The sequence below is a fragment of the Tinamus guttatus genome, unplaced genomic scaffold (assembly GCF_059628265.1).
Source record: "Tinamus guttatus ecotype Peru unplaced genomic scaffold, ASM5962826v1 Tinamus_guttatus_pri_ptg000142l, whole genome shotgun sequence".
NCBI classification, from domain to species: domain Eukaryota; kingdom Metazoa; phylum Chordata; class Aves; order Tinamiformes; family Tinamidae; genus Tinamus; species Tinamus guttatus.
The window spans coordinates 251,478-268,722 of record NW_028288676.1 but is presented as its reverse complement, the minus strand read 5'-3'; the positions used below and the strand labels follow the sequence as shown (position 1 = coordinate 268,722).

The window sequence follows — 17,245 nt, the reverse complement described above, 5'->3', positions numbered from 1 at the left end:
TATATCCAGGACACATAAAACTGTGTCAGTAGACATCAATCATGTCTACTGACCTGTGTTCGTCTTTCCCATCTTCTAGGAAAGAAACACAAAAAGCAGCCTCTTATCTGTGTACATCACTGCTCTGTGTAATCACATACCGTTATCTCCTGTGTACCTGTCCTTCCCCCTCACTTGCATCTCATTGCTTATTTACAGCCTCCTGTTTTAAATTAGACTTCAAGGGTTTTTTTGTTCTGTTTTGTTTTGTTGTAGTGAGAAATTGATTTGTTTTGCACAAACCTTGTGGAAGTCCTGTCAGATTTGGAGTTCCGATCAAGTACTGATAGTCTTGTCTTTCAAAGCCTCAAAGTTGGAGGGGGAAAAAAAAAGTTTAAAATGGTTTATAGCGAAGCTGTTATCCTAAAAGCCACATTGCTGACCAGATGGAGTACTCTGAATATAAGCACAGTGTGATAGTGAATTAATTTAACAGAAATCCATATATCATACTTTGTCTTTGTAAAGAGACAGTCTGAGTAAAGCAGATGATGGTGTCCCAGGTACTTCTGTAGGAGCTTCTCTTCATTCAGCAGTCAAAGATAATGCTGACTTCACTGTTCATTTTCAGGTAGTCCACATACATTTACCAACTGTAACTGTATTGTACGAGAATGTTACTGTTTTCTTTGAAGGACGAGTACCACAGCATAAGAGCCTTCCTTTCAATAGGACCCTCCAGTTATGGATTTGCTGCTTTCCAGGATTTCAGGGGTTGTTTAGCCAATGCAAATCAGTTCAGTGCTGAGCTACACACTTCATAAGAGTGTAATCTTCCTATCAGTTTTATTTGGTACTGCCATACTTGTCTTCAGAAATGTACAGATCACTGATGCTTCTGTTCATTCTAAGCATTGCCTGATTTTTAAGGTAACTTCTGTTCTTTTGTGTCTCTTCATAGTCCGATACCTACCTCTGCATGTCAGTACCCCTCCTGGTGGACGATGAAGCCTATGTAGGTGAGTGTTGGTTGACTGGGTATGTCTAGTAAGCCATTAAACAGTGAAATAAAAAGTGCTTTGTTTAGTTATTTATTTTTGTCTATTATCAACTTAATCTTGGCTGCCAGAGTTTCTAAAATGCATTCATCATGGCTAATGCAGAAACAAACTAGAGAGAGCTACTTAGAGTCGAGATAACAAACTGTGTCTGGAGAGATTCATGAGCAGAAGCAGTTAAGGAGCTGCATGCAGATGCCTCTGGCAGGCAGTGCCAAGCAGCTCCATTTGTAATGTATTGGCTTTCTGTCTCGGGCCGGATGCCTAATTCCACTCTGCTGAGCAGACTGTTTATTTACCTGCTGTTTTGGGCTGTAAATCCTTCGCACTTGCAGGCAATAGTGAACGCAGTGAGATCGTACCTGTGTGTGTGTGAGTGGGGGGAACCAACCCAACCCAACCAGCTCCTCTTCCCTCTCTGTTTGCTGGTGTTGTGGCATGAATACGACGACAGGCAAATAACAGGGTCTACTGTAAGAGAGTGCCAGTGATTGGGGCATTTAGGTCTGGCAAGCGACACTGTCTGTTCCGAGTGTCTGCTGGGTGCTCTTAATTTCATATTGCCTTGCTTACCTATATCCAGTTGTGTAGGCAGAGAGAAGGCTTGTGAAGAGTTGGTTTTACTGAAGGTAGTTTCACTGTCGTAACATGTTCTATAGAATGAAATAAGAGAAAACATTGAAAAATAGAGAGTTCTCTTTCTCCTTTAACTTTTTTAGTAAATTTTACTCTATTGTCTCCACAAAAAAAAAAAAAAGACTGTGGAAATATTGTGTAGCTTTTATTGGAGTCTGTTATGAGACAATAGTTGCACGTGAGTATCCTTGAGTAAACTGATATTTTAACTAAAAGCAGCGGGGTTTTTTTGCATCTGTAGGATTACTAAGAAAAGGAAGAAAAAAAGGTAAAATTTATTCGAGGCTTTCTCTCAGATTTATTAAAAGAGTCAGTCCCTGACTGCAAAATTAAATTTTGGCCATGAGATTAACGCTGGGAGGAAAGATCAGAAAAATGTGAGAGATTGAGTGTTCAGTCTCTGGTCATCTATGGCTACAATGCAATGGTTGAAGCAGACTCTTCTGCCTTTTTTCTGACATGTAGTCACTGTTCTGTTGATCCCTGTGCTTGAGTACATGTGGCACAAAATAATATGGGATCTGCATGAAGAAACTATTCCAATTGCCAGTTGAGGTTTTGGGGAGAGCAAGAACTTGATTAGCAAATAATTAAAAAAAACTGTTCTGTGAACATAGTTTTCCCATAACACCATTACCTAAATTTATATTTGTGTGTCCTAAAAGCAGAACAAATAAAATTGCCTGTGCTTTATTGGGGCTGTTTTCCAGGAAAACACACAAGTATGTGGTTAATATTTAGCATATGATCAGCTCCATTGGACTTACGAGAAGTCACTGGCAAGTGATTCCAGTAGAAAATGATTTATCAGATCGGAGTCTCCCCAGTCAACAGAAATTGTGTAAAAAATTGTGCCTAGAAAGGCAAGGCACAGACATCTTCAATTTGGAGTACATAAAAATGCAAAATGACCTATCACAAAAATAGATGAATAGCAAATTAAAACTCAGGAAGGAGAGTATAGTAAGAGGTTTTTACAATAAGTATCATCTGAAAAATGGGATGCCTAATGGCATTTTTCCTTAACTGTTTCTTAATATCTTTAGGCAATATGGAACTAGTTATAGCTCGCTAGCATATATTTTGTGTTGCTTAAATAAGCATAAAAGATTGATATACACAGAATGAAATCGCTCTTTAGAAAATGGCAGCTTCTGTATTTTTGTGTCTGGTTGAAGCAGATTCTGCATTTGCTTGCATTGTGAAAAATGCAAGGAAAATTATACAATGTTATCTAAGTAAGTAAGGTCTGACAGAGGGGTCTTTAGCTTGGTTTTTGCTTGGGAAACTGCTGTGTGAGCGTTAGCTTTCATAGATTACTGTTTTATTTTATGATAGAAGCTTCTGAAAGTGCAGACAGGAGCTTCTGTAACTCTGGGCTGCTTTTCAGCCCTCTGTTGAGAAGGCAATATAGGATCTAAAGAGCTTGCAGCATGAATGGGTAGGAATGCAGAGGGTGCAAAGAGAGCAAGCGTGGGAAGGAGAAACACAGAGGGATGAATTACCTGAGGGCACGTGGCAGTTCAGTGGTAATGCTCATTTCTGTTATTTTTATCCTTTTCTCCTTTATTTCTCCCCTCTTGTTGCATGTTGATGAAATTTAAACACCTTGGAAGAGGGGACAATGCTCTAACACTGCAGGCGGCCAGTAGTGCCTTCATTAATAAGTAGAAAACATAGAATCATAGAATGCTTAAGGTTGGAAGGGATCTCTAGAGGTCTTCTAGTCCAACCCCCCGAAGGGGAAAAAATAAATAACAGAGCTAACTCTCTTTTTATGGAATTTCCATATGTGATTAGGAAATAATAATTAGCTTCCTTACTGAGCTGAGCTTTCATAACCAGCAGGCAGGCAGGCATGTGCAGGCTTGGGGCTGTGAACACTGACCAGGCTGAGGAGCAGTGCTTGTTTTGAGGGATTTTGGGGATAGATCATGCCATGGGTTTAACATGTAACTTCATGTTGGATACATGTCTCTTGCTCTTGTGAAATGCCTATGAAATCAGTGTGTAAAACATAGCTGTGAGTGAGATTAATACGTCCATTTTTAAAGAAGTCAGATTACAGTCATATTTAAAAATAAACCAAAGGTGTTTTTTTCTTCCACCTCCCCTTTGATTAGCATATATGGATAAATATAGCTAAAGCAGAAAATAGACTGAGTCTTTAATGGTGCAGGCTTTAATAAAAATCAGCTCATGACTACTGAGCAGGAGTGATGGCTAAAGGGTGTTCCTCAGATCCTCACAGGAACCGAGGCTGACAGGGAGCCACTCAGCCAAGAAATTTGACTGTCATCTTCATCTCCTTACTTTCCCTCACATGGCTGACCAGTAAATAAATGTGTCTTTTTCGTATTGACTGATGATAAGGCCCTATCTGTCAAATGGTGCTTTACAAATGAGAGGGAGCCTGTTATGCTCAGCAACACAGATGGTAGCAATTAGATGATTTATTGCTCTTCTCCCCGACAGGGCTGTGGGATGTTGTGGGCTTGTTACCCTAGTCTGACGTAGATAAACTTCCTTAATACCTCTGCACAACAGCTGCACTGAGTTGAGGGTCTTGCTAATCTGTCACCCTGAACACTGATGTGTTGACATCTTTCTTTAAGGGGAATTCATTGATTATCTAGAAGGAAGATTTTTGATTAAAAAATAAAAAGGTGTCAGTGTTATATGATAGGGTTGTTGCTTACAAAGATCAGCCTGTTAGAAATGAATTGGTTAGGTACGTAGTTTAAGTAACATTGTTAAGATGAGGTTGATGTCCTCTCCAGGCATTTCTGGTCTGCTCATTCCTGTTTCTTACGGAGTTAATGATTCAACGCAGCACTTCATTAGGCAAGGAAATCAAACCAGATTCAGTGTAGTATATGCTAAAACTGTTACTTTTCTATTGTTTCAGCAATCACTTTTGTGCCAGTTTAGATAATACTTTTTTTGAATGACTTTATTTCACCTCTCCATCCCATTCAGAAAGACTGATATAAACTTGGGAGCCTTGTCAAGAAAATTGCTCTGTGAGAAAATAACTCACTTGGCAGAGCACACTCAGGCTCAGGCAGACTGAGAAGTTTTTAGGGCTCTTCTCCCAGTGGGAATGATCAGATATATGAGCTAAAGCAGGTGTAGAGTTCATTCAGAAAACTAATATTGCTTTAAATGTGGTGCATTATTCCCCTTGCCATTACTATTAGTATTTTATAACTTCTGCAGTGCTGTTTAAAGGTCGCATAGACCAGAATGTCATTGGAGCAGGCGCCATGTGGGGACGGAACAAAAAAGCCTTCGTGTCTCACACGTCCAAGCAAGTCCCAAAGGGGACAGGATGGCAGAGGAGCGGAAAGAAGCAATGAGATGTCACTGAGCGGCGTGGCAGGCGGTGGCTTCAGCGGTCAGGGCCATAACCTTTAGTGAAGCTGTTCTTCAAGGTTGTCCCTTCAGGTGCCACTTTGTACAGGTGTCAGGTTCTGGAATAAAGAGCGTCCTATTTCACATTTATGAACTGCTGAGAAACTCCTTCAGAAACTCACTTAAATCAGGAGCCTCTAAATGGAGCTAGAAAGTCCACACACAATCACATACTGTCTATCCCACACAAAAATTAGTCATAGTTTTGCTGTTAAATATTAACGATAAAAATGTCGAAGCAAAAGGTCTTGCTTTAACACAAGTTTGTTTAATGGCTGTGGAATGAGTAGAATTTCCTAGTGGAGGGGACAGAAATTATGCAGTCTTTAGACTTCAATCCTGCTGGCAAGTTTAGCAGTTCTGAAGTCATTTTTAAGAACACGCAGTGTGCAAAATAACTCCATGCCAGCCCTTTTTCTGGAGCATCTCTGCTGTGCTTTGGGTCCCGGGCAAGGTGGGTGGCTTTCATCTCCCAGCTCCACTTAACAACCTTAGCCTGGGTGAGGAATGAAGGAAAATTCCTTTCCTTCCCTGTATGGGGTGTATTTCAGTATGAATAAAGAGAGTTCAAGTATAGCTTGTTTCATTTCTAGAAACACCCTCCTGAGCATCTACAGTCCTATCCTGAGCAGGAACACTAACATTGGAGACACCAGCAGAACTAATGTTTTTGTGGAATTGTACAAAGAACAGAGATGTTTGGATACTGAACACTGACCTTCATCTATGTTGCTAATAAGAAAGAATATTTGGTCAACATGATTGTATTTAAATTAATATTGGTTTCTATTCCAAAGGAGCTTACATGGGAGTGAGAATACATTATATTATTTTTCATGGAACTTTTGTTCTAAGAAAGATATAGCAAAATTTTTGCTAGAAGAAAACATTACTGCAACCAATGCACAGCCCTTAACTCAATTTACTGTTCATTTGGTATTTTGGTGGAAACAAGAAATTTAAAAAAGGAGTAAAAAAGCACTATTAAATCACAAGTGCGAATTTTGAAGTTAAAAGACTGGGTATGCTAAAATTTGCTAGTTTATACGGAGATGTGTACTAAGTGTCATATTTTACATGGGAGAAAGATATAACAGCTTTATGTGGAAACTTAGTTTTTTTGTTTGTTTTTAATTACTAAATGAGGTATGATGCCTTAGCTTGGAAGAAAGGCTGTTGAAGGGAATTGTAGCATAAGTTTGTAAAGTCGTAAGTGTAATGCAGAAGGTAAGAAGAAAGTGCCTGGGGATGCACACTCCTTGTGTGGAGTATTACAGACCCTTTTTTATAATTTTGTCTTTCAGTTGACTTTAAACCCCATGCCAGCATGGACACTGTCCACCACATGTTACTCTTTGGATGTAGTGAACCCTCTTCTACTGAAAATTACTGGTAAGATTTGCAGGCTTGCGTTTATAATTGTATCTTTTCCTGTATTGTTTGCCTCCAAATAAACCTTCTCAAGAATCACTTTTCTTTTTTTTTTTTCTTAAGTGGAAAAAAAAATGCGAAGGAAGAAGAGATGTGTGAGAGTCTAGTCTGCCCACGCTTCTGTTTTGATAATTTTTCTCAAAGATTTAAGAACTGTAGCTAAAAATATGTCAGCAATATGTCTTAAATATCGTGGTTGGAGTAACTTGGATGGTCTTTCTCAGCACAGCGGTCAGCACACTTTTCCCAGATTATGTCCACAGAGCATGTCTATACTCTGTGTTCTGTAGTGGATTAACGTGAACTCAGGAATGAAGTAGGTTTCCTAAAGTGGAGGGATGGGGCGAGGAGGGGAAATAAAATGATCATCTTCAGAAGAGAAGACCAGAGAAAATCCATTTTTGAAGGTATGTTGGTGTATGCAAATGTCAGATTTTTAGAGCTGTGATGTATTTGACTGTCACTTTGCAGCACGATTTATTTATTTTTAGCTGTAAGCCCCCTGTAAGGAAGGGAAGCTGTTTGTTTTCTACATTTTGATGCCTAACTGACTGTCTTGAAGGTGTAAATATGCACATCCCTGCCACAATAATCCAAAATGGAGACGGCCCAAATATTTGACAGGGCCTAGAACTTGGGGCGCTTGACAGTGCCTTTTCTGCAAACCTGATGAATACTGTTTCTAGTTCAAAGCACTGAAATTGCGAGAATTGTTGTGGCTTGGCACCACTGAGTACTGAGAAATCTAGACTTCCAATTCATATCAAGAAGCCCAAATAAATGTTCTACTTTTTCAAAAGTGAATGATGAGAAGCTGTCTCTACAGCTGAGGAAATTAAGCTGTCCATGAGAATGGAAAAACGGGATGTATCTTCTCCCCCCCAAAATTACCGTGATGCTCGCTTGACAGTGAGCATAAACATATTAAGCTTTGTGTTTGTTTATTCTAAGTCAAGTTGCTAATGCAGCTGTAGCTCCTCTAATTGGAAAAATATTGATATATATATATATATAGCCATATATATACTATATATATATGGAAAAGCTACTGTGCTGAGTGAGGGATAAAAATACTTCTGAAAGAAGAGAAACTTTGAAAGGAAAAGAGATATTCGTATTTGAAAAATTATTAGACCACATCAGCATTTTTTTTGTCTATTGACAGATAAAGTAGTTATAGTATCTAGATGAAATTACATGAAATAGGTATTAAATAATCTGAGTCCAGGTAGTACTATTTCATTATTTTAAAAAAGTTTATAACAAATGTTTGTGGGTTTTTTTTGTTGTGGTATATATGTATTTTATTTATTTATTTATTTATTTATGGTGGGAAGACTTTATCTCTTCCCCTGAGTCAGGCTTGGGAAGTCTTGTTTTATAGAAAAGACTTTATAGCCTGGGAAAAGGTATAAAGACTGTTGTACGATTCCTAGGGAGTGGATGTGATTCAGTTCTTGAAGTTAATCTTCTACTGAGGACAACCTGTGTCTTGCAGACAATGGCTAAGAAAATTCAAGAGCCATTTCATAATCCAAATTCTAGGGAGTTCTGGGAAATCCAAATTACATCATTGTTTGCACATGGATGTGAAAGGAAACCTGGAGAAAGGCAGGGATAAAACACTGTCAAGTAGTTGACTTAAAAACAAACAAACAGGTTTTATTGGATGTGTTTTTTTTTTTCTGACTTTTATATTTATCCTTCAGATAGTTTGGGTTGGCAGTCTCAGTGACCAATCCACCGCATTTCTTGACGCTTTAGAAGTCGTGTGTTTGGCTGTATTCCCATTCCGCTTTGTATTTCTCCTCGGTCATTTTTTTTGTGCAAGAGGTCCTGTATGTTCCTCATTTTTTCTCATTTTGATTATCCCTCAGTTTATTAGAGAGTGTTTGCTAATGCTTACATTAGACCAGAGACCTAATTCCTTCCTCTATAGCTTGCCCTTCTGTGTGTATGGAGAAGACTTCTCTTGGTGTCATGGAAAATGAAGTAAAAGTAAACTAAAGGAAGTTGTCCATAGCAGATGGTTTGGTAGATATCTTGCTTTTCAAGATGCTCAAGCTGTAAGGGAAGCTTCCCGTACCACTGAACCAGATGTGACGATCCAGAGTGCTGAGAAGCTGAAGATGGCACTAGCTGGGGAAGCTGCTGGTATTTAAGCAGTGTTGGGGAGCAGCGAGCCTATTAGGAAGCTTTGCTGGCAGTGTAAAAAGCTTCAGTAACCGAGTTTGATCTGCGGAACAATTTTAATACAGATTTTCTTGTGCAGCTTGGTAATCTGAATTTATCTTTTAAATATTTACCAATAAGATAACTGGAAATGGCATTTAGAGGCAATGGACTAGTATAATGTATTTTTCACAGAAAAAAAAAGTATGAATCTAGCACTTACAATCATCTCTGTAGGCTTTTGGGAAATGATTTGGTCAGTATTTAAACATATGACAAACTTTCATCGGAAGTTTTATTTCCCTTGTACTTATCAATGTGAATATTTATAATGAATGCTGTGATCTTGTCCAGCAAGAAAAGCAGATGAAAATGAAACAATGAAAGCCCAGAGCTGTTGATTCTCTTTCCAGCAGTCTGCTTTTTCTTCTTTCCAATGTCTTCTGCTATTCTTCAGAGTGTACTTTCTTCAATAGTTTAAACTTAGGCGAAAAATATACCAACCTAAAAACCATTGCAGTGAAACACACTGCATGTGTTTCAAATTAGATCATACCTTGAATGACTTTCTTAAAATCCAGTAGATAGTAGATTTTATTTCAAACGTGTTTTGCCTTCATTTGTTTGGGAATAGTGTTGTTAGTGCAAACTGTTCAGTGCCGGAGAGAATTGTTCTTTTGTAGATTGATCAGGTACTCAAAAGAGAAATTTGGCACTACTCAAATGTATTTTGTCTAAGGCTCAGTCTTGTACGGAAAAGGAAATATCCATTAACCATTCCTCAAACATCTTGATTGATGGGAGACTCTGCAGCATTGAGAGGAAGAACGACAAGCTGCTTTTAAGGTGCCAGGTTAACAGCCTGGCAGGTATCTGGGGGTGCTTGCTGGCCTAGCGATGGCAACCTGAGCAACCAACGTGTCAGCAGAGCTGTCATCTCAGTGCCTCTGAGGGCCAAGCTTAAAACTAGACCCTCAGATTGACCCAAGCTGGATCAGGCTTGAATTCTAGGCTGGACTTGGATTCAAGTAACTTCATCTCACAGGCTACGTGGTCATTTTTTGTAGGTGAGAACAATAGGGAACTTGCCAGCAACACTGCGTGCAGGGTGGGAGCTAATGGAGCTTTTGTTCATGACAGTGGCCTGCCTGTCTGATGGAGAGACTAATTCTCTTAATTAATGTCAGGTTTAAATCTGATCTTTGTGATTTGCTTTATGTGCCAGTTTCAATTAAATCTTTTTTTCTGTAAGCATTTTCAGAATATGAACGCTTCACCCAGGGCCTCACCATTTCACATCTCCTTTACTGCAACAGATTGCAGCAGTTCATCTTGCCTTGCCGGTAGCCATCTGTAAGGCTGGAAGGATCATCACATCTGGTGTATATAAAAGCAGGCTTTTCAGATTTCCTGAATGTATGCCTGCTTGACTCACGTGCACACACACATATTCAGGCATGCTTATGTAAATGTCTTAAGTTTTTGTTGTTGTTGTTTGTTTGTGTGTATATGTAGTTAATATTGTGTGTGTGTGTGGGTACACTTAGACTTTCAGATGTGGAGCATCTGTTGCACATTTAAGGTAGTTCAGAGAGTAACTGTAATCACCTTTAAAAGCAAATGTTTTCTTGCTAGCTTAAATGTACTAGCTTTAGTTTCCAGCTGTTGTAAACAATTTTGTTATTCTTTTAACTGTGCATTGCTAGGGATATTTTTTGATCTCTCTTTTTCAAGTTTTGGTTAGAATCAGTGAAGAAGAGTGTAATAGAGAATTTTTTTAAAAAAGTTATGCAGATATATTTGATTTAAAACACTGGTGTTTTTTTCTCCTAGAAACTTTGTATATGTTTTTTCCCTTGATCTCTCCTATTCATATATGAATTTTAAAATGTAATTGCCACAACTAAGGTCATTCAAATGTCATGATAGGTTTATTAATCTTATCTGGAGTAGGCTATGAGGAGGCAGAAGGGGAGGTGCTGCAAGATGGACTCAACAAGACTTTGGAGGTGGCACCACTTGAATTGGAAAAATTAAGCCCCTCTTCTTCCAGTAGCATAAAAAGTGCCATTTCTGGCTGTCATTTATCTCTGAAAACTGGGATGTCTGAGTAGTTTGAGCACAAGCAGCAGTTTCAGTGTGCTACATTAGCATGGACTTGTATTTCCTAAACTTCAAGATCTTAATTACGTACTTGCAGCCCTAACAATACTTGCAGCCCTAACTTGCAGCCCCCCAGTATCTCAGGGACGTGATGGAACATTTTGCCTTTGGCCTAGGTAATGAGTCAGAACCACAGTGTCATAAAAACGCAGCTCCTCGGCCTATGGAGCACTGGGGAGAATGACAGTGTTGCCTCCAGGGGAGCTGAAAAGAGCTCATAGGGAAGCAGAATAGAGGAGCTGGGAGGAACAGCCAGTGAGCACTTTTACCTCAACTCCCATAATGAAAAATTGGTTATAGATATTACAAAACAAAACAACAATAAAAATTATAATTATTAGTTGTTACACTTAGGTTTCAATTATGTTGTCTATCAATTACGTTGTGTACACTTAGTCTTTTAAATATGTGTTGAAAGTCAGCACTGACGCCCAAATAAAAGAGTGGTTTTTTTTGTTTGTTTGTTTGTTTTTTTGAGTCGTTCACCTAGCATTTGAAGCTTTCAAAATGGAGAGAAATAATCATATTCCATTTTGTTTTCCTTCCTCCTGTTTTTAGGGACTGTGATGAAGGAACATGCAAAGACAAATCTAACATTTTGTATGCTTGGGCAAGAAATGCTCCACCCACCCGGTTGCCCAAAGGTATGGTGCCTTTTATGTGAAGTTCTTGAATTTGGGGGCGAGGGAGAGAAGAAGACATGGAAATAATCACCTGACATCTCTAGGAATCCCCTGTAGTATTTTATTATCTCTTAGTTGATGCTGGGTAAACTGTAACACCATAAACTGTGATAACATTATGCTGTATAATATATTTGGGAGGGGTCTTTTTGGCATGCTCTTTGCTGTAGCAGTATGGGCTTCAGTAGAGGGGGAAAAAAAGACTCAAGGAGAGTATAGTATACGTAATGTTAATCTTGGATTTTGTGCAGTGTATTACTAAAAGTGCTCTATTTACACATCGTTCAGTAGCACAGTTTATAGCCTCCCTCTGAAACTGTTAACATATTTTCTTATGTTCAGGAAAGCACCTAAAAAAATTTCATCTAAGCATTCGTATTTTTCCATGGTCTTAATATATTGGGTAATTTTACATATGTTCCATTTCATAACGTTTTGATGCAGTTGGACTGCACGTTCATGTTTTTATATAAGTGAATGTTTTGGCTGCATGTGGTCAAAATTTCCTAGGCTAGTAAGAATGGCACTTCTGAAAGATGTTGAGAAGTGGTTCTTTCTAATAATCTCCCAAGACTGCTGCGAATATTTCCCCTCTATAAAGCCACTGTTTGAAAATACCTTGAGTTTGAGGGGTTTTTTTTTTGCTTGCATTTTTACTACCTGTTTTCATAACCCAAAGCAGTGCACTGTGCATTTATACATTTATCAGAAACAATGTTATTTGGTTTGGTTATCAGCATGTAATATGAAAAGAAAAAAAAATTGTTGCTTCGACTCTGTGGAGGCTTGGCCTTTACTCTGGTTTTAAATTCCAGTGAGTGGTAATTTTCTTGTGTCCAAGATGCCCATAGTGGGTTATTTTATAACACTATTACCTCTTCAGTCACCTTTGCAGGTAGGTTTTGCCATTGGAAGTTTTTAATCCAGGCAGATTCACTGTCTGAATAAGCAGAAATTGATTTTTTTTTTTCTGGTTCTTTCCATGTATATAGAATCAGTATTAAAAGTGCCTTTATGTGATGCAATTTGTGTTCATTATTTCAAGTTCTTTCTCTGTCCATACTGTTACTGCTGCTTAAAATACCTGACTTAGCTTCATAACTTCCACAGGTTTTTTTTCCGGACTAAAATATTTTGGAATGGAAGTGAATTGTGTAGTGCAGTTTTTATTTTTTTCATTCTCAGTCTGTTCTTAGGTTAGTTTTAATACTATTTCTTCCACAGAGTCTAGTAATATTAAAATTGAAAATTTTGCCAAAACTGAGAGAGGCGGCCAAACCTTTCTTTTATTATTCACTTATTTATTTTCCTTCCCCTTAATAGTTGGGCCAAATCTGTATGTCTGACTTCAGCTCTTGGAATGGGAGGCTTCTTTGCTTAAAGCAGGAATTTATTCAGTAATAATAGCTTAGAGACCTACCTCCTTAGTCTGTTTGGGAGTGTATTCTGGTGGTTTTCTCTAGCTTTCAGGGTAGCATTTGCCTCCGTGATGTTTCAGGAACACTTTCTATCTCTTCACTATAAGCCACTTCAGTATTTTGTATTTTTAGATACTGTCAGCAGTGCCAAACCAGTTTACCTTTTGTTATTTCTGAAATCTTAATGAGTTTTCCTTCTCTTAAGGTGTTGGATTCAGAGTTGGAGGAGAAACGGGGAGCAAATACTTCGTGCTCCAGGTACACTATGGTGATATCAGTGCATTCAGAGGTATGTGTTTTGAAGCTTCATTCTGTAAGTTATGTCAGGTACAGAAATTCAGAGCATCAAAAAAAAGTTCATTATCTGAAGAAATAAATTTTGTTGGCAAAAATAAAGATCACTATGTTTACTTGCAGTAAAGTTGATATATTGGCTTGAGATTTTTGTAACCTTGCTTTATCTTTAAATGTTTGAAGGTGAACAAGGATTTCTTTATTTTTTTTTCCTCAAAAAAATCTATGGTGGATGACTTGACCTAACAAAGAGACATGTTATTAATCTTAAGATGAGGATGGCACCTCTTTTTTTTTCTGTAGAATATTGTGTTTTATTTAAAGTTGAGTGAAAAAAAATATACGCATAAACACCCTAATCCCTCTTACTTGAATACTTGGTGAGAAAGATAAGATATATCTGCCAGTCAATTACAATTTCTGTATTTGGAGTGGTAAAAATTGTAACCATTGGAGATGGTATCTTTTGTTATCTTAAAACAAGATGAAATGTATTCCTTTCAGGCATGGAAATATGTCCATTGCTGTTGATGAGTGTTTGGATTTCATTAATGCAGATATGTTGCTAATCTAATGAAGGACTGCTTTGGACAAGTTTAATTACCATTTTTCTGATTTATATTTCATGTTGTAATCTTTAAACTTTAAACCAAATTAAGGTACAAGGATTAATTTGCCTTATTCTGACACCTTTAAAATGCATGATTTTTTTAAATTTTTTGCTCTTGTGAATCTCTTGCCATGCTTGACGGCCCGTGTTGCATTGAAAAGGAGAGATCTTGCATCATCAGTCTTACTAAGCTCTGCTATAATACACTAGTGCATAGAGTTGAAACAGGAACGTGGACATCCTCATGGACTTGAATAATAAATGAAAATGTTGGACTTAAAAGAAGAAAAAAGGAAAAGTAAAATCATTAGCAATAGTAAGAATTTTAGTGTTTTTTTTTTCCTCAAAATGTGCATAGCAAGAAACAAGCATTAACTGTAGTAGTATTTGAAAAGTATTAGGGAAAAATACCTTGTCAGTGCTGATGGAAGTGAGTTCACAAAGTGGAAGTGAAAAGTGCAGGGCACACACTGAGAGCATCCACGAGTAATTCCACAGTAAAATCTGTGCTGTGGTAAAAGATGGACAGATTGTACTGAGTTCTCAATACCCACATATCCTTGGGCCACAGCACTTATTTTCTTGTGCGCTTCTTGCAAGTTTGGGCAAAATTTTCCTATCTTTTTGGCAGCTGTGTCCTACTATCTTTACTGGTATAGTTTTGCTTAAAGGTGAAGGTAAGGTTTGTTTTGAAATATAGTATATCCTGACTGGAACTGTGTAAGTGGCAGTGGTGCCTGTGCATAGCTGGAGACAGATCGGAGCACTAATACAGCCGTGAGATGTTTCACCTGCCTACAGTAACTTATAATTAAAGTTGCTGATGTCTAATGAGAAAACATTAGGCAAGAGCCTGCTCTTCGTTATTGCTTGGGGACAGTGAGATAATCTTTGCTCTTAAGTACAATTTGTGTGCCTACAGTTACAAAAAATAGAGGTATCAAATAACTTCTGTTGCTTATTAGTTGAGGAAGTGTTAGGGAAATCTTTGTACATTAATTTGATATTCAAATCTCCTATTTTAAAACAAACAGAAAACCCCAAACCCTCAACCCAAACTTCTTCACATAAAAGAAGCTGTATTTAATAAACTAAAAAAAAAAAATAAAAAATTTATAGCATTGCCCTCTCAGCAGACTTTCTTTTAGGCTTTCTTTTAGACTTTAGGGAAAAAAGAAAAAAAGAGAATGAAGGGAGTTTAGAGAAGTGTGTGCACTGATAAGAAGGCTGTAATTTTGGAGAAAAGAATCTGACAGATGCCCTCTGTTTTTATTTTGGCACCTCTTTAAGTTGGCAATCATATCTTTTATTCTTAAAGTGAAAAAAAAACCTATTTTATCTTCTTTATCATTTTTGTGAGAATAATATGTTTTAACTCTTTTCTGGCTGTGAAAAACAGTTTGAGTGGGTAAAAATATAATTTAAATCTCTAGAACTTTAAGTGGTGTATTCAAAGCTATTTAACGCAGAACCTTAGAGATGCTTTTAAACTTGAGGATGATCTAAAAGATTCTTTCTTTGTCTCTGCTGAGATGTCAGCTGATAACTGGGACTTTTCAGAATGCAGGTATTTAATTGTTGTGCTTCATGTGCAAGTACATATAGTTGTCGCAATTTAGAGCAGCGGACGAGTGATGAAAAACAGTAAGCTTGCAGCAGGACATCAAGGATTGGGAAGCAGTGTTTCCAGAGCTGAATTTTCTGGCTTTAAAGTCATTGCAAATCCAAAATATTTGGCTTGAAGTAAGAATCATTAGCATCCAATTCTACTTCCTATCAATTTGGGAAAAAAAAGGAAAAAATTCTTAACTCATTTTCAGTAGTTTGTAAGAAGGATATTTCATCATTTCATTAACCAATTATTAAACTAGTTATGGTTGCCTTTCCTTCCTTCCTTAGCCAGTTTTAAGTGTTTTCACACTTAAATATGCATGTGGTACTCAAATATCAAAATGGAGTATAGTATGTCCTTGTCCTGTCTAAAATGCACATATTGAAAAATCAACTAGAAAACCAGAAATGAATTCACCAAAGAATATGTTTAGATATGCTTAAAGAACCATTTTAGGAAGGCAATAATTGCTCTATTTGGCTTTTTCTTATTTTTAATACTACTAGAGCAAAAATGATGTGGCGTTGGACTTACGTACAGGTACAATAGCAAGTACAATTATGTTATGAGCAAAAAGTAAGTCAGAAGACTGTCTCCTTTTTTATATACTCACAGGTATTTCAAGGTTCCAATTCAATTTAAAGAAAATTCAGGCATTTTAAGACCTATAACCGCACACAAACAAGTTCAAGTCTGGCCTGTAGGGACATGCAGTGCAGTTGTCATCTGATTCGTGGTTTGTCCTTCTATACAAATGGCTTGAGATTTGATTTTATAAAATACATCTTCTTTAAATCTCTAGAGGTTCTTTCTTCCCTCATCCTCCTTACAGTAGATTAATGATGTTCCTACCCTGCCATACCAACATCTTAATCCTTTTTGAAGGACTGAAGTAATTAAATGCAGTCAGAAGCTAGGTAAAATGAACATGTCTGTGGCGATGTCTTTACTTTTTCTGGAAGAAAAGTATTCAAATATGGTCATTTTGTATGTGCTTAATGGGCGCTCTGCTCAAAGCAGCAGCAGCCTTCGGGGGCCTCGCTATCTGCTCATCTTGGGCTATTGTTTGCTTTTCCTCTAACCCACACATTTCTTTGCTGAAAATAAATTTCTTTTTTCCTGCTGTCATTCCCCACAGGTTTTGTGTTACCAACACTATCTGAAAATCAGCTATACTTGGGTTTTCTTTTTTTTCCCCACTGAGTGTAATTTAGGCTACCCACCTGGGAGTTGTCTCTTATTCATAAAACCGTGAATTGTAAGCTGGCATTTGAGTATCAGTATTATTGGAACCCTGAGTACAGGGGGTTCTCTGGTAGCAAGAAGGCTTGATATTAATGGGCCTTGAATTAATTCAGTCTGCATATTGGCCATTTTAGATATTCATGTCTGCAGTATTATCCACAAATCGGGCATCTTTTGCAGGTGATTTGCGGAGTATTTATTTATTTCAATATTAAAAAAAATAATACATGACCAGAATCAGCATTAGTTTTCCTTTTTTTCTTCTTGGTTGGGTGATTGTAAAAATGACAGTGGGGAATCAGTGCTTACATTTTGTTTCCCAAAATCACTGTTCAAAAGAGGGAGACATTTTTGACCTTCCAAAATTAACCCAAGATGGAATAAAGAAGTATTTTTGCTCTCTGCTACTAGATTCCTAAAAGGACATTGCCAAAAGGGTGTTGGATGAGTGAGCAGGTGAGCAATAGCCAATGCCTGAACTTGCGTGAGAGAAGGAATTCAGCTGCGTTGTTTTGCTATTGCATACTAGG

General features: G+C 37.6%; 1 protein-coding gene across 2 annotated transcripts in view; it reads left to right on the top strand.

The window, feature by feature from the left end:
- The window catches only part of PAM (peptidylglycine alpha-amidating monooxygenase), a 68,055-nt gene that overhangs the window by 8,367 nt on the left and 42,443 nt on the right, over positions 1 to 17,245 (top strand). For both annotated transcript variants that reach the window (XM_088522002.1, XM_088522001.1), the window contains exons 3-6: positions 941 to 998; positions 6,392 to 6,479; positions 11,412 to 11,497; positions 13,160 to 13,243. In XM_088522002.1, coding sequence (XP_088378128.1) covers positions 941 to 998; positions 6,392 to 6,479; positions 11,412 to 11,497; positions 13,160 to 13,243 — 316 coding nt within the window. The remainder of the gene's footprint in view (positions 1 to 940; positions 999 to 6,391; positions 6,480 to 11,411; positions 11,498 to 13,159; positions 13,244 to 17,245) is intronic.